Consider the following 18,608-nt stretch of genomic DNA (forward strand, 5'->3'; position numbering starts at 1 on the left):
ATCGCTAAATACTATCCAGTATCCCTATTTCAAGCTTTAAACAGTTTCAGTGGCTCAAAAAGATCTATAAACTTGGAATATGTGCATTGAACTTTGCATTGAAAAAATTGCAAAAAAATTTCAAAAAATTGCTCATATTAAAAACTTGATAAACATTCCATTACATCTAGAAGCTATGCAGTAACCTATAATCCAACCCCAGAGGAGGCTATGTGGCTCTTGAGGCTGGAGAAGCCTAACAACTTTAAAAAAAACTTAAAAAATGCAAGTTTTGTCAAAAAAAATTGTTAAAACTTGTCATATTAAAAAAATGAAAGCAATTCTATGGCAAATAAAATTTTTTCAGTATTTTATCATCAAACCCTTAAGGACGTTTTCTGGCCCCCTCGTCTGGAAATAGGTGAATAATGAACAATGCCAAAAAAATTGAAAAAATTTGCACGCTTTGTCATAAAGATGTTAAAATTCGTAATGTTAAAATGTTGAAAACATTCCACTGCCACTGGAAACTATGCAGTAAACAATTATAAAACCCTAGGGAGGTTCCCTGACACCTATGCCTGAACAAAATCAAAAAATGACAAACATTTTCAAAAGGCTTTAAAAAATTAGTATAAAATTGCGGGTTTTTAGCGATCGGTTGTACGTCAGTAGCCACAGGGGGGTGCACCGGGGGGCTGATTTGGGGTCGGGAAACAGTGATTAGAGGGCAACAGCGTGGCGGCGGGTGGGGGCAATAGTGAGGGGGGGGGAGTGGCCAACAGTGTGGGTGTCTTCGTCTCTAAGAACCGCCCTTCACACCATAAGTATGTCTCCAAAACAGTTTGAGCTGAAACTAAGCGAAAAATCCGTCAGGCGAAAAATCGCATAAAAAAGACCGACAGGACTAATATAGTTGCTAAAAACTTCCTTTGAGCGCAATTAAAATTAAAGCTACTAACGTCAAACGACAGGTGGGGCAATTTAATTTATAGGGAGTGTAGCTTAGAAATGAATTATGGGTGCAAAAAACGCTCCCCATATGAGTTCAAACCCCGGACCTCCAGTTTTTCACTCTTACATCTCAATCATTCAGCTACAGGGACTGTACTTCTCTTTCGCTAACAATCGCTTTTCTATTTGCAACAATCTTTTATTAGAATGAGAGCAACAAATCATTTAAAAATGAAGAACCGAAACGTGTTAAGTTACTCAAGAAGTTAAAATTTAATGAATGTTCTAGGGCAAAACTGGATCACATCTGAGGATACGCTCGCTTCCAGGATGGACAATTTTCAATTTGAAATATTGATAAATTGTTAGGTAATCATTGGGATGGAACATTGTTGAAATTCCCGCCCCTACATGCCAACTTCTGTTCTCAATTTAAATAAGTTTCCAACAATCTTCAACCAATCGCAGCCTTAAAATATCATGATTACTATGTATAGAACAATTTAAGTCAGTTGCGTCACAATTAAGTACAAAAACTTTTAACTAATCAAGCTCCATGTTTTCGACAAATTTGCACTAATTTTTCACAAAGATCGGATGGATTTAATTGCGTTCATACTGGTTTAAAAAAACAGTTGAAGGTCACAGTTAATATAAACTTGAGAAGAATTTCATAAGCATATTTCTAAGCAGCTTGACTCTTGACTGAAACTCTTGAGTGAAGTTCTAAGAGAGCTACTCATCAACTTTATGATCTCCCGACTTACCCGTTTTTGCGCATTTGAGGACGAGAAGTTAAATGGTCAGAGGAAAAAAAAAGCATCAAAAAACAAAGACTAGAAAAATTCTACAGAATTTGTTGAAAAGCGATTATTAAACACCAGATTTCGCCTCAGCGTTGGATCCCGAATCTGAATGGATTAGTGATAACATCTGCAGTGTAATAATATCCATGAAGACTTCGCTGCCACTTTTATCAACGAACTGCTTCCAATTAGCGCCAAAAAAAAACTTCATCTGAATTTTCAACTCAAAATCTTGCAAACAAAACTACTTTCAGGACAAAGATAAACTCTTCAAACATTCTTTTTTAAACAAGTTAAATCAATTTATAGCCAAAAACGTTTTAACACCAGCAACAAATGCTCTACAAATAATTCAAACCCATTTAATTTTTTTCTCGTTGCAAATGAAATCTACCTGCCTGCAACTCTCAAAATATAAATTTCTATTTCCTTCCTTAAAATATAGACAAATTTTAATCGTTCTTATCTAAATGGTTAGTAGTTATATCGGAGCAAGACAGGGGGGGGGGGGGTAAAAGGACGTACCTATGTATAAAGATTACCTATAGCCTATTTTCATCAATTTTCCAAAGACGTACCTAAAAAAGAGAGAGAACAATAGACCTGTCATCTTATCGTAATTATCCAGGGGTAATTATCTTAATTACCCCAGGGAAATGCATCCGCTCTAATGCACTTCAGCTAATCTTATCTACTTAATAAAATTCATCTGCAGAACTTTTACTTTCAAACTTTTCATTTACGCATAACTTTTTCGATTATCATTTTTTTTTTAATTTTCGATTATTAATGAAGTTTTGTTTTCAATAATTTCAAATTATTGGAAGTTTTTCGCAAAAGCTTCATAAAAGTTTTTTTGAAAATTTAATTTTTTTTTCAATTTTTTTTACTCATGATGTGAAAGCATGCAAGAAACCGATTTTTTGGCATTTTCTTTTGGTAGTTTCTGGTTTTTTCTCGGTAGTTTCAGTTTCAAAAACCCGAAACCGTTAAAAAAAATTGTATATAAAGTTGTTCTAATAATCGGTTGAAATTTTTTCACACAGATTTCAATGAAAAAAACTAAAACACAGAAAACCATCACTGAAAAAATTTTTTTTCGTAGTTTCAGATTCTGAAACCTCAAACTAAAAATTTTTTTGGTCGAAAATGTATACTACAGTACAACTTTAGAGGGTATTTTTCGACGTGAAGTTCAATGGTGGTAATTTCACGGTCAATTATAGATTATGGGTTTGGGTTTTTTGTAGTTTTAGTTTCTCAAACCTCAAACTACAAAATATTTTTATCGAGAATGGTATGCTATATCAACTCTCTGTATGTTGTTTTTAAACAAAGCATTTGATAGTGACTTCTTTAACTCCTAGAAGTTACACTTTTTGGTTTTTTCTGAAGTTTCAGCTTCTGAAACCTGAAACCTCAAATTATTTTTTTTTGGAATTGTTTGTTACAGTACATCTTTATAGCGTAATTTTTAACGCAGAATCCAATGGGCATAATTTAAAAGTCGTGAAAAGAGGACAAATTTGTATTTTTTGAAGTTTTAGATTCTGAAACGAAACCAAAAAAAGTTTTTGGTAAAAAATATTTAGTTCTTTTTAATAAATACCCTATTCTTAAAAAAATGAAAAAAATACCCATTTCATACGAAAAAATACAAAAAATACCCAATTCTTGCCGAAAACACTCAATTCTTGTCCAAAAATAGCCAATGGTTGTCAAAAAATTCCCAATTTTTCCAAAAAATACCCAATTCTGGCCAAAAAATACCCAATTCTGGCCAAAATATACCCAAATTTTCCCCAAAAATACCCAATTCTGGCCAAAAAATACCCAATTCTGTCCAAAAAAATACCCAATTCTGGCCGAAAAATACCCAATTCTTGGCAAAATTACCCAATTCTTCCCAAAAAATACCCAATTCTTGGCAAAAAATACCCAATTCTGGCCAAAAAATACCCAATTCTTGGCAAAAATACCCAATTTTTTCCAAAAAATACCCAATTCTTCCCAAAAAATATCCAATTCTGACCCAAAAAAAATACCCAATTCTGGCCAAAAAATACCCAATTCTTGGCAAAATTACCCAATTCATCCCAAAAATTACCCAATTGTGGCCAAAAAATACCCAATTCTGTCCAAAAAAACACCCAATTCTGGCCGAGAAAACACCCAATTCTGGCCGAAAAATACCCAATTCATCCCAAGAAATACCCAATTCTGGCCAAAAAACCCAATTCTGACCAAAAAATACCCAATTCTGACCAAAAAATACCCAAATCTGACCAAAAAATACCCAATTCTTGGCTCAAAATATCCAATTATTGTCGAAAACACCCAAAAAATATCAAACTGTTGCCAAAAAAATCAATTCTAGCCCAAAAATATCTGTTTCTAGTCATGAATTACACAATTCATAGCAAAAATACCCAGTTATTACCAAAATCTACTAAATTTTTACCAAAAATACCTAATTCCTGCGAAAAAGAACCCGGTTCTAGCAAAAATATCCCAATACTTGCCACAAAAAGAGACACAAATTTCGCCAAAAATACCCATTTTTGCCACAAAATAACGAAATCTTGTCAAAAAATACCCAAATTGTAACCAAAATAACAAAATTTTATCAAATATTTATCTAAAATATATCAAAAATTAGACAATCTTGCAATCATCCGCTTTTCTCTACTTTCTTATCAACAATCCAATTATTTAGTGACCTTAAAACATCAACTTTTGAGGTCATCTTTTGTAAAGACGAATCTTCTCAGGTGATCGATATAGGTTTAATGAGTACAAATTTGTCACGAATTTTTCGCTATTGTACAGAATTAATCGTTAAAAGTTCTACGTCCTACTGAGTTTTACGTCCTACTATGTTGTCAATTACGAACAATTAAGTGATCTCATTTTTTGTAAGAGGGTCACTCAACTCTTTGGAACAAAATTTAGTCCAACGTCATATGATTACTACAATTACGGATACTTAAGTATTGAATGGAGTCACTGAACTCATGTGAACAGAAAATAATCCTTACTAATTACGATATTATTCTTATTTTATCGAAGCATACACCGCTCACGTGATTGAGGTCCTACTCATAATAATGTAATAATTACGTCACTATTGCATCATAATGATGTCATTTTTTATTGTAGTGTACAAACAAAAATTCAACTCATTGTGCTTATTTTCCTTCTCTTCAACAACACAACTATAGTAAGCTTTTTCATTATTTTTTGGAGACAATTTCAGTCTCCTTTTCCTACAAACCTAAGTTTTCAGTTATAAACCTTTCAGTGGAGATTCTTCATCTCTAGGACATCTTCCTATTTCCCATTCCAGGTAAGTCACCTCTGTTATAGAATATGAAAACAGAACAAAAAAAAGAATAATGGGCTATTATAATCATCGTACTCATTCGCAAATAGCTTATTATTTCTTCAGAGAGAAAGTTTTTTTCAATATCTGTATTTTCAATTTATTTAGGAGTTCAACCGTCGTCTCCTAAAAAAGGCTGGAATAATGAATATCAAATCTGTGAAATTGAACGAAAATCTGAAGGCCCACTTCTTCTTCCCCGATTTCAATGATGATGTAGCAATTATAAAGGAGAGGAAGACGTGCTTCGGCTGGGTAGCTGAACCTCCATTCTCCATTCCGAGGCAGCTTCTAGTCTTCATTATTGCAATCGAGAATTTGCCAGAAGTCTGTTCCATACAAACAGACAACTGTAGACTTCTACGAGAACCACATCGAAAACAAAACTTTAAGTCTCAGACAACATGGAACTGAGCAGATCAGTCCGTGCACAATTTTGTGATTATGAGTTGTCCTATAGACCAATGTATGAAAATCAATTAGGATTTTTTGAGGAGGAGAGAGAACTTAAATTTCTCTGGTGTGTGTCTGACGAGTATGACAATTTGCAGGAGCAGAAACCTGATCGGGATTGTGACGAGTGGGAAAATGGCTCATTGACAGGGAGTATAATCGCAATTATAGAAGAAGAGAACGCACTTGATCCCAAGTTAGACAACAAAAAATCGGACCAGGCAGTCCCTTTTCCGTGTTTTTCTACAGACACTGGACAAGATGCAATGAAAGAAGTGCAGGGAGCATCGAGTGTTGAAAATACTTCAATCAAGTCTGCCAGAACCATCCTTAGTACTGTACTCAATGATTATACAGATTGCCAAGATTATATTTTATCTAATGAAGCAAGTGAAAAATATCTGAAAAAACTTCCCTCAAATCTGAGCAACCAGCGTCTTGTACACAAAAGACTGTCAAGAGAAGGGCTCCTGCTGTCAATAACCCTGAAAGAGTGGGAAGTAAAAATTTAGATGGTGATGAAAACGAAGACAACATGTGTCCTCCATCGTACAAATTGAGACGAGCTGCTGAGTTGTATAGTAACTAAACTAACAGGCTGAGAAGTTATTTCTTTGACTGATTATCTGTTATTATTTCCTGAGGTGACTAACTGACTGTTTAATTTGTAATATTCTCTTTTTACACTCAGAAAAAGCTGAATTTCATGTATGCTTTTGAATTGATACTTTGATAATATAATGTATTTGAGTTTTACAAATGCATTTTCGAAATTAACTTTTGTTTCAAGTTCAATTTTGAATTAAAATTTTTGTCAAAAAATGCCTGTTTTTGTAATATCTGTTTTCTTTTCTCAAAAATGGCGGTTAACGACGAAAAAAGCTTGTTTTCATAAAATGTTTTTCAAAAACTCGGGGTTTTTTGGCTTCTGCAATGAACTCCCGGTAGCTGATACTGGATGATGCAAAGCGATTACAGTGATAATTTCGAAGCAAACTCCAGCAGCAATTCTTCCCATCAGAAAATTGCAATAAGCGTGCTGCCTTTGATAATAGATTACCTGGGGTCATTTAAAAGAAGAATTTTTGGCAGGAATTTTTAGAAATAGATACTCATACAAATCTTTAAGTATAGAATTTACAATTTTTCAAAAAAAAGTTGAAAACCTTTTGCATAATTTTTTACTGTTTTGAAAAAAATTTTCTTTTAGAAAGCCACTTTTTTCAAAGTCGTTTTTTTACAAAAGTTTTCTTTTTTCATTTTTCCATTTGTCAGTTTTTGAAGTTTTTTAATGTGAAGTCTTGAACTGAATCATTTTTTAAATGAAAATCTTATTTAGTAAAATGATTTTTTTTGAAAATTGTTGTGTTTTACACACTGTTTTTAAACACAAATGTAAATCTTGATGTTTTTTATTTTCTCCTTTTTTTCTGTTTTTTAATTTTTTTATGTAAAAATTTAAATTTAATTAATTTTTTTTGAAAAAACAAAGTTTTACTAGAATAATTTTTCTTTCAAAAAATGCCGTTTTTTACATAGGGTTTTTAACAAAAAATGCAACTTGTGTTGTTTTTTTGTTTTTCTATTTTTCCTTTTTTCTGTTTTTGAATTTTTTAATGGAAAATGTGAAATTAAATTAATTTCCTTTTTGAAAAAACAAGTTTTACTAGAATAATTTTTTTTTCAAAAATGCCGTTTTTTACATAAGGTTTAAAACAAAATATGCAACTTGTATTGTTTTTTAATTTTTATTTTTCCTTTTTTTTCTGTTTTTGAATTTTTTTAATGTAAAAGTTTAAAATTTTTTCGAAATATTTTGTTTTACTAAAAAAAAATTTCTTTCAAAAATGCCGTTTTTTACATAAGGTTTTTAACAAAAAATGCAACTTGTGTTGTTTTTATTTTTCTATTTTTCCTTTTTTCTGTTTTTGAACTTTTTAATGTAAAATATGAAATTCAAATAATTTCCTTTTTGAAAAAACAAGTTTTACTAGAATAATTTTTTTTTTCAAAAATGTCGTTTTTTACATAAGGTTTTTAACAAAAAATGCAACTTGTGTTGTTTTTTGTTTTTTCCTTTTTTCTGTTTTTGAATTTTTTAAAGTAAAATTTTAGTTTTAAATCATTTTTTTTTTGACAAAACACGTTTTACTAGAATATTTTTTCTCTCAAAAAAGCCGTTTTTTACATAACGTTTTTAACAAAAAATGTAACTTGTGTTGTTTTTTTGTTTTTCTATTTTCCTTTTTTTCTGCTTTCGAATTTTTTTTATGTAAAATTTAATTTTTTTTGAACAAACAAGTTTTACTAGAATAATTTTTCTTTCAAAAATGCCGTTTTTTACATAAGTTTTTTAACAAAAAAAAGCAATTTGTAATGTATTTTGTTTTTCTATTTTTCCTTTTTTCTGTTTTTGAAGTTTTTTATGTAAAATTTTTAATTTAAATAATTTTTTTTTGCAAAAACAAGTTTTACTAGAATAATTTACCTTTCAAAAATGTCGTTTTTTACATAAAGTTTTTACCAAAAAATACTATTTTTGTTTTTTATATTTCTATTTTTTCAGTTTTTGAATTTTTTAAAAAATTTTTTATTGAATTATTTTTTTCTTTAAAAATTTTGTTTTCTGAAACAGTTTTTTCAAAAATGCCGTTTTTTACATTATGTATTTACAAAAAATGTGAATATTGTTGTTTTTTACTTTTCTGTTTTTCCTTTTTTCAGTTTTGGAAGTTTTTTTTGTAAAATTTTTAATTTAATTTTTTTATTTTGAAAAAAATATTGTTTTAGTAAAACACTTTTATTCCAAATGTCGTTTTTCGCATAATATTTTCAATAAAAAATGTAAGTTTGATGTTTTTTCTTATTCTATTTTTCAATTTTTCAGCTCTTGATGTTTTTTGCAATTTCTTTAGCAAAGCATAAAATTGTAAAAATCAATGTATTACAATTTTTACAAAAATCAATTATTTATTACAATTATTTATTACAAATTATTACACTTATTAATAAAATTTGCGGAAATCTATAACAAATCAAGCTTTTGATGACAAGCATATTTTTTTTAATTTTTCTTTTTAAACAATTACATTTTTATTGATATCATGTTCTTCTTGAGAATTTCCGATTTATTCATTGTCTCATGATAAACATACTTCAGAGTAAACCCCGGGGTACCAGTGTCGCGTGGTGACAATTACTGGCGTCAAGCATCCCTAGCGTGCATCTCTGGATGTTGTTCGGAAATAAAAGATCGTTGGGCGCGCAGAGCGCGCCTCGCGGCAGAGCTGCGATCAACGATCTTTTATTTCCGAACAACATCCAGAGATGCACGCTAGGGATGCTTGACGCCAGTAATTGTCACCAGGCGACACTGGTACCCCGGGGTTTACTCTGAAGTATGTTTATCATGAGACAATGAATAAATCTGAAATTCTCAAGAAGAACATGATATCGATAAAAATGTAATTGTTTAAAATGAAAAATTAAAAAAAATATGCTTGTCATCAAAAGCTTGATTTGTTATAGATTTCCGCAAATTTTATTAATAAGTGTATTAATTTGTAATAAATAATTGTAATGAATAATTGATTTTTGTAAAAATTGTAATACATTGGTTTTTACAATTTTTTGCTTTGCTAAAGAAATTGCAAAAAACATCAAGAGCTGAAAAATTGAAAAATAGAATAAGAAAAAACATCAAACTTACATTTTTTATTGAAAATATTATGCGAAAAACGACATTTGGAATAAAATTGTTTTACTAAAACAATATTTTTTCAAAATAAAAAATTAAATTAAAAATTTTACAAAAAAAACTTCCAAAACTGAAAAAAGGAAAAACAGAAAAGTAAAAAACAACAATATTCACATTTTTTGTAAATACAATGTAAAAAACGGCATTTTTTAAAAAACTGTTTTAGAAAACAAAATTTTTTAAGAAAAAAATAATTCAATAAAAAATTTTTTAAAAAATTCAAAAACTGAAAAAATAGAAAGATAAAAAACAAAAATAGCATTTTTTGGTAAAAACTTTATGTAAAAAACGACATTTTTGAAAGGTAAATTATTCTAGTAAAACTTGTTTTTGCAAAAAAAAATTATTTAAAATAAAAATTTTACATAAAAAAACTTCAAAAACAGAAAAAAGGAAAAATAGAAAAACAAAATACATTACAAATTGCTTTTTTTTTGTTAAAAATCTTATGTAAAAAACGGCATTTTTGAAAGAAAAATTATTCTAGTAAAACTTGTTTGTTCAAAAAAAATTAAATTTTACATAAAAAAATTCGAAAGCAGAACAAAAGGAAAATAGAAAAACAAAAAAACAACACAAGTTACATTTTTTGTTAAAAACGTTATGTAAAAAACGGCTTTTTTGAGAGAAAAAATATTCTAGTAAAACTTGTTTTTTCAAAAAAAAATTATTTAAAACTAAAATTTTACTTTAAAAAATTCAAAAACAGAAAAAAGGAAAAACAAAAAACAACACAAGTTGTATTTTTTGTTAAAAACCTTATGTAAAAAACGACATTTTTGAAAAAAAATTATTCTAGTAAAACTTGTTTTTTCAAAAAGGAAATTATTTGAATTTCATTTTTTACATTAAAAAATTCAAAAACAGAAAAAAGGAAAAATAGAAAAATAAAAAACAACACAAGTTGCATTTTTTGTTAAAAACCTTATGTAAAAAACGACATTTTTGAAAAAAAATTATTCTAGTAAAACTTGTTTTTTCAAAAAGGAAATTATTTGAATTTCATTTTTTACATTAAAAAATTCAAAAACAGAAAAAAGGAAAAATAGAAAAATAAAAAACAACACAAGTTGCATTTTTTGTTAAAAACCTTATGTAAAAAACGGCATTTTTGAAAAAAAAATTATTCTAGTAAAACTTGTTTTTTCAAAAAGGAAATTAATTTAATTTCACATTTTCCATTAAAAAATTCAAAAACAGAAAAAAGGAAAAATAGAAAAACAAAAAAACAACACAAGTTGCATTTTTTGTTAAAAACCTTATGTAAAAAACGACATTTTTGAAAAAAAATTATTCTAGTAAAACTTGTTTTTTCAAAAAGGAAATTATTTGAATTTCATTTTTTACATTAAAAAATTCAAAAACAGAAAAAAGGAAAAATAGAAAAATAAAAAACAACACAAGTTGCATTTTTTGTTAAAAACCTTATGTAAAAAACGGCATTTTTGAAAGAAATTTTTTTTAGTAAAACAAAATTTTTCGAAAAAAATTTTTAAACTTTTACATTAAAAAAATTCAAAAACAGAAAAAAAAGGAAAAATAAAAATTAAAAAACAATACAAGTTGCATATTTTGTTTAAAACCTTATGTAAAAAACGGCATTTTTGAAAAAAAAATTATTCCAGTAAAACTTGTTTTTTCAAAAAGGAAATTAATTTAATTTCACATTTTCCATTAAAAAATTCAAAAACAGAAAAAAGGAAAAATAGAAAAACAAAAAACAACACAAGTTGCATTTTTTGTTAAAAACCTTATGTAAAAAACGGCATTTTTGAAAGAAATTTTTTTTAGTAAAACAAAATATTTCGAAAAAATTTTAAACTTTTACATTAAAAAAATTCAAAAACAGAAAAGAAGGAAAAATAAAAATTAAAAAACAATACAAGTTGCATATTTTGTTTAAAACCTTATGTAAAAAACGGCATTTTTGAAAAAAAAATTATTCTAGTAAAACTTGTTTTTTCAAAAAGGAAATTAATTTAATTTCACATTTTCCATTAAAAAATTCAAAAACAGAAAAAAGGAAAAATAGAAAAACAAAAAACAACACAAGTTGCATTTTTTGTTAAAAACCTTATGTAAAAAACGACATTTTTGAAAAAAAAATTATTCTAGTAAAACTTGTTTTTTCAAAAAGGAAATTATTTGAATTTCATTTTTTACATTAAAAAATTCAAAAACAGAAAAAAGGAAAAATAGAAAAATAAAAAACAACACAAGTTGCATTTTTTGTTAAAAACCTTATGTAAAAAACGGCATTTTTGAAAAAAAAATTATTCTAGTAAAACTTGTTTTTTCAAAAAGGAAATTAATTTAATTTCACATTTTCCATTAAAAAATTCAAAAACAGAAAAAAGGAAAAATAGAAAAACAAAAAACAACACAAGTTGCATTTTTTGTTAAAAACCTTATGTAAAAAACGACATTTTTGAAAAAAAATTATTCTAGTAAAACTTGTTTTTTCAAAAAGGAAATTATTTGAATTTCATTTTTTACATTAAAAAATTCAAAAACAGAAAAAAGGAAAAATAGAAAAATAAAAAACAACACAAGTTGCATTTTTTGTTAAAAACCTTATGTAAAAAACGGCATTTTTGAAAGAAATTTTTTTTAGTAAAACAAAATTTTTCGAAAAAAATTTTTAAACTTTTACATTAAAAAAATTCAAAAACAGAAAAAAAAGGAAAAATAAAAATTAAAAAACAATACAAGTTGCATATTTTGTTTAAAACCTTATGTAAAAAACGGCATTTTTGAAAAAAAAATTATTCCAGTAAAACTTGTTTTTTCAAAAAGGAAATTAATTTAATTTCACATTTTCCATTAAAAAATTCAAAAACAGAAAAAAGGAAAAATAGAAAAACAAAAAACAACACAAGTTGCATTTTTTGTTAAAAACCTTATGTAAAAAACGGCATTTTTGAAAGAAATTTTTTTTAGTAAAACAAAATATTTCGAAAAAATTTTAAACTTTTACATTAAAAAAATTCAAAAACAGAAAAGAAGGAAAAATAAAAATTAAAAAACAATACAAGTTGCATATTTTGTTTAAAACCTTATGTAAAAAACGGCATTTTTGAAAAAAAAATTATTCTAGTAAAACTTGTTTTTTCAAAAAGGAAATTAATTTAATTTCACATTTTCCATTAAAAAATTCAAAAACAGAAAAAAGGAAAAATAGAAAAACAAAAAACAACACAAGTTGCATTTTTTGTTAAAAACCTTATGTAAAAAACGACATTTTTGAAAAAAAAATTATTCTAGTAAAACTTGTTTTTTCAAAAAGGAAATTATTTGAATTTCATTTTTTACATTAAAAAATTCAAAAACAGAAAAAAGGAAAAATAGAAAAACAAAAAAAACAACACAAGTTGCATTTTTTGTTAAAACCTTATGTAAAAAACGGCATTTTTGAAAGAAATTTTTTTTAGTAAAACAAAATTTTTCGAAAAAAATTTTTTAAAATTTTACTAAAAAAATTTTTAAAATTTTACAAAAAAAATTCAAAAACAGAAAAAAAGGAAAAATAAAAAAATAAAAAACAACACAAGTTGCATTTTTGTTGAAAACCCTATGTAAAAAACGGCATTTTTTGAAAGAAAAATTATTCTAGTAAAACTTTGTTTTTTCAAAAAAAAAAATTAATTAAATTTCAATTTTTACATAAAAAATTAAAAAACAGAAAAAAAGGAGAAAAAAAACATCAAGATTTACATTTTTGTTAAAAACAGTGTGTAAAACACAACAATTTTCAAAAAAAAATCATTTTACTAAATAAGATTTTCATTTAAAAAATGATTCAGTTCAAGACTTCACATTAAAAAACTTCAATAACTGACAAATGGAAAAATGAAAAAAGAAAACTTTTGTAAAAAAAACGACTTTTTTGAAAAAAGTGGCATAGTAAAAGAAAATTTTTTTCAAAACAGTAAAAAATTATGCAAAAGGTTTTCAACTTTTTTTTTTAGAAAATTGTAAATTCTATACTTAAAGATTTGTATGAGTATCTGTTTCTAAAAATTCCTGCCAAAAATTCTTTTAAATGACCAGGTAATCTATTATCAAAGGCAGCACGCTTATTCCAATTTTCTGATGGGAAGAATTGCGGCTGGAGTTTGCTTCGAAATTATCACTGTAATCGCTTTGCATCATCCAGTATCAGCTACCGGGAGTTCATTGCAGAAGCCAAAAAAAACCCCGAATTTTTGAAAAAACATTTTATGAAAACAAGCTTTTTCGTCGTTAACCGCCATTTTTGAGAAAAGAAAACAGATATTACAAAAACAGGCATTTTTTCACATAAATTTTAATTCAAAATTGAACTTGAAACAAAAGTTAATTTCGAAAATGCATTTGTAAAACTCAAATACATTATATTATCAAAGTATCAATTCAAAAGCATACATGAAATTCAGCTTTTTCTGAGTGTAAAAAGAGAATATTACAAATTAAACAGTCAGTTAGTCACCTCAGGAAATAATAACAGATAATCAGTCAAAGAAATAACTTCTCAGCCTGTTAGTTTAGTTACTATACAACTCAGCAGCTCGTCTCAATTTGTACGATGGAGGACACATGTTGTCTTCGTTTTCATCACCATCTAAATTTTTACTTCCCACTCTTTCAGGGTTATTGACAGCAGGAGCCCTTCTCTTGACAGTCTTTTGTGTACAAGACGCTGGTTGCTCAGATTTGAGGGAAGTTTTTTCAGATATTTTTCACTTGCTTCATTAGATAAAATATAATCTTGGCAATCTGTATAATCATTGAGTACAGTACTAAGGATGGTTCTGGCAGACTTGATTGAAGTATTTTCAACACTCGATGCTCCCTGTACTTCTTTCATTGCATCTTGTCCAGTGTCTGTAGAAAAACACGGAAAAGGGACTGCCTGGTCCGATTTTTTGTTGTCTAACTTGGGATCAAGTGCGTTCTCTTCTTCTATAATTGCGATTATACTCCCTGTCAAGGAGCCATTTTCCCACTCGTCACAATCCCGATCAGGCTTCTGCTCCTGCAAATTGTCATACTCGTCAGACACACACCAGAGAAATTTAAGTTCTCTCTCCTCCTCAAAAAATCCTAATTGATTTTCATACATTGGTCTATAGGACAACTCATAATCACAAAATTGTGCACGGACTGATCTGCTCAGTTCCATGTTGTCTGAGACTTGTAAAGTTTTGTTTTCGATGTGGTTCTCGTAGAAGTCTACAGTTGTCTGTTTGTATGGAACAGAGACTTCTGGCAAATTCTCGATTGCAATAATGAAGACTAGAAGCTGCCTCGGAATGGAGAATGGAGGTTCAGCTACCCAGCCGAAGCACGTCTTCCTCTCCTTTATAATTGCTACATCATCATTGAAATCGGGGAAGAAGAAGTGGGCCTTCAGATTTTCGTTCAATTTCACAGATTTGATATTCATTATTCCAGCCTTTTTTAGGAGACGACGGTTGAACTCCTAAATAAATTGAAAATACAGATATTGAAAAAAACTTTCTCTCTGAAGAAATAATAAGCTATTTGCGAATGAGTACGATGATTATAATAGCCCATTATTCTTTTTTTTTGTTCTGTTTTCATATTCTATAACAGAGGTGACTTACCTGGAATGGGAAATAGGAAGATGTCCTAGAGATGAAGAATCTCCACTGAAAGGTTTATAACTGAAAACTTAGGTTTGTAGGAAAAGGAGACTGAAATTGTCTCCAAAAAATAATGAAAAAGCTTACTATAGTTGTGTTGCTGAAGAGAAGGAAAATAAGCACAATGAGTTGAATTTTTGTTTGTACACTACAATAAAAAATGACATCATTATGATGCAATAGTGACGTAATTATTACATTATTATGAGTAGGACCTCAATCACGTGAGCGGTGTATGCTTCGATAAAATAAGAATAATATCGTAATTAGTAAGGATTATTTTCTGTTCACATGAGTTCAGTGACTCCATTCAATACTTAAGTATCCGTAATTGTAGTAATCATATGACGTTGGACTAAATTTTGTTCCAAAGAGTTGAGTGACCCTCTTACAAAAAATGAGATCACTTAATTGTTCGTAATTGACAACATAGTAGGACGTAAAACTCAGTAGGACGTAGAACTTTTAACGATTAATTCTGTACAATAGCGAAAAATTCGTGACAAATTTGTACTCATTAAACCTATATCGATCACCTGAGAAGATTCGTCTTTACAAAAGATGACCTCAAAAGTTGATGTTTTAAGGTCACTAAATAATTGGATTGTTGATAAGAAAGTAGAGAAAAGCGGATGATTGCAAGATTGTCTAATTTTTGATATATTTTAGATAAATATTTGATAAAATTTTGTTATTTTGGTTACAATTTGGGTATTTTTTGACAAGATTTCGTTATAGATTTTGGTAATAACTGGGTATTTTTGCTATGAATTGTGTAATTCATGACTAGAAACAGATATTTTTGGGCTAGAATTGATATTTTTGGCAACAGTTTGATATTTTTTGTAAATATTTGGGTGTTTTCGACAATAATTGGATATTTTGAGCCAAGAATTGGGTATTTTTTGGTCAGAATTGGGTATTTTTTGGTCAGAATTGGGTTTTTTTGGCCAGAATTTGGTATTTCTTGGGATGAATTGGGTAATTTTGCCAAGAATTGGGTATTTTTCGTCCAGAATTGGGTATTTTTTTGGACAGAATTGGGTATTTTTTGTCCAGAATTGGGTATTTTTTGGCCAGAATTGGGTTTTTTTTTGGTCAGAATTGTATATTTTTTGGCTAGAATTGGGTATTTTTTGGTCAGAATTGGGTATTTTTTGGGAAGAATTGGAAATTTTTTGGAAAAAATTGGGTATTTTTGCCAAGAATTGGGTATTTTTTGGCCAGAATTGGGTATTTTTTGCCAAGAATTGGGTATTTTTTGGGAAGAATTGGGTAATTTTGCCAAGAATTGGGTATTTTTCGGCCAGAATTGGGTATTTTTTGGCCAGAATTGGGTATTTTTGGGGAAAATTTGGGTATATTTTGGCCAGAATTGGGTATTTTTTGGCCAGAATTGGGTATTTTTTGGAAAAATTGGGAATTTTTTGACAACCATTGGCTATTTTTGGACAAGAATTGAGTGTTTTCGGCAAGAATTGGGTATTTTTTGTATTTTTTCGTATGAAATGGGTATTTTTTTCATTTTTTTAAGAATAGGGTATTTATTAAAAAGAACTAAATATTTTTTACCAAAAACTTTTTTTGGTTTCGTTTCAGAATCTAAAACTTCAAAAAATACAAATTTGTCCTCTTTTCACGACTTTTAAATTATGCCCATTGGATTCTGCGTTAAAAATTACGCTATAAAGATGTACTGTAACAAACAATTCCAAAAAAAAATAATTTGAGGTTTCAGGTTTCAGAAGCTGAAACTTCAGAAAAAACCAAAAAGTGTAACTTCTAGGAGTTAAAGAAGTCACTATCAAATGCTTTGTTTAAAAACAACATACAGAGAGTTGATATAGCATACCATTCTCGATAAAAATATTTTGTAGTTTGAGGTTTGAGAAACTAAAACTACAAAAAACCCAAACCCATAATCTATAATTGACCGTGAAATTACCACCATTGAACTTCACGTCGAAAAATACCCTCTAAAGTTGTACTGTAGTATACATTTTCGACCAAAAAAATTTTTAGTTTGAGGTTTCAGAATCTGAAACTACGAAAAAAAATTTTTTCAGTGATGGTTTTCTGTGTTTTAGTATTTTTCATTGAAATCTGTGTGAAAAAATTTCAACCGATTATTAGAACAACTTTATATACAATTTTTTTTAACGGTTTCGGGTTTTTGAAACTGAAACTACCGAGAAAAAACCAGAAACTACCAAAAGAAAATGCCAAAAAATCGGTTTCTTGCATGCTTTCACATCATGAGTAAAAAAAATTGAAAAAAAAAATTAAATTTTCAAAAAAACTTTTATGAAGCTTTTGCGAAAAACTTCCAATAATTTGAAATTATTGAAAACAAAACTTCATTAATAATCGAAAATTAAAAAAAAATGATAATCGAAAAAGTTATGCGTAAATGAAAAGTTTGAAAGTAAAAGTTCTGCAGATGAATTTTATTAAGTAGATAAGATTAGCTGAAGTGCATTAGAGCGGATGCATTTCCCTGGGGTAATTAAGATAATTACCCCTGGATAATTACGATAAGATGACAGGTCTATTGTTCTCTCTCTTTTTTAGGTACGTCTTTGGAAAATTGATGAAAATAGGCTATAGGTAATCTTTATACATAGGTACGTCCTTTTACCCCCCCCCCCCCCCTGTCTTGCTCCGATATAACTACTATGGTTTTTTATGCTGAGGAAATAAAAAATGCTCACTTTTTCACATTCGACTGCAATAACTAAATCAGCGAAGTCAAAACAATGTAATGAATCACAGACCTTATTACCTTTGTTGCTCGTCACATTTCCATTCAACGGCTGCTTCAAAATGCCCAAACCTTCAGCTACACGATCATGCTCTTTCACTTTCCTCACACCTTTAACAGGTAGTTGTCGGTCACCTCCATTTTCGTTGCCTTCAAAGGTCTCCAAAACTTTGACACCCGAATCCGGCGTGACATCGTGATTTAACAAGTTCGGAACCTGAGTAACTATTTCGTGAATTTGTCTATCCAGCTCCACAACTTTGTCTTTATAAGTTTTACACAAACGCCTTAGATCTTCATTATCTTGAGATATTTCAGATATTATCTTGCCACTTTCGAGATCTTGCAGCTGTAAAATTGCAATACTTTCTTTTTCATCAAAATGTGTGTAATCGTTAAACAATTTTGACAGCAATTCAAAGTCAATCGGTTTGGACTTCCTTGCCTCAATGCTACGCTTATACTTTTCCGAGTTTTTGATTATAGAGTCGATGTCAATCGCTGTTTTGTAAAAAGGTACATGCTGTCCGCGGGTGTACAGATACGTAGAGTCAGTGGCCTCATAGGAAAATGGGCTGAGCAACAGCCTGTTGCTTTCAAGAAACCGACGACATATTACACATGTCTTTGAGCGACTAATCATTCTCGATTATGCATCTGAAAATATCATTCACGTTAAACCTAATATCGCGCTCATCGGAAAACAACAAAGGTTTAAAACGTTGTTCAAACACTTAAAAACAAAAAAAATTGTTCTCACCATTTCCGATTCCTTAAACCTTCGTTTTTAGGCTATTAATTGAGAATGGGTAACAATTCAAAAAACAGCAATCAAAGCCGCATAAAGGGAGTACGCAACGTTTAGCACTTT

At 28.8% G+C, this 18,608-nt stretch overlaps 1 protein-coding gene across 1 annotated transcript in view; it reads right to left on the bottom strand.

Annotated features, from left to right (window-relative positions):
* The window catches only part of LOC142344683 (serine--tRNA ligase-like), a 47,945-nt gene extending 29,539 nt beyond the window's left edge, over window positions 1-18,406 (bottom strand). The window contains exon 1 of the mRNA XM_075396521.1: window positions 17,759-18,406. Within this exon, the coding sequence (XP_075252636.1) occupies window positions 17,759-18,380 (622 nt within the window). The 5' untranslated portion in view covers window positions 18,381-18,406. The remainder of the gene's footprint in view (window positions 1-17,758) is intronic.
* Window positions 18,407-18,608: the final 202 nt, after the last annotated feature.

This window comes from Convolutriloba macropyga, chromosome 8 (genome assembly GCF_964194025.1).
Source record: "Convolutriloba macropyga chromosome 8, txConMacr16.3, whole genome shotgun sequence".
Taxonomy (NCBI): domain Eukaryota; kingdom Metazoa; phylum Xenacoelomorpha; order Acoela; family Convolutidae; genus Convolutriloba; species Convolutriloba macropyga.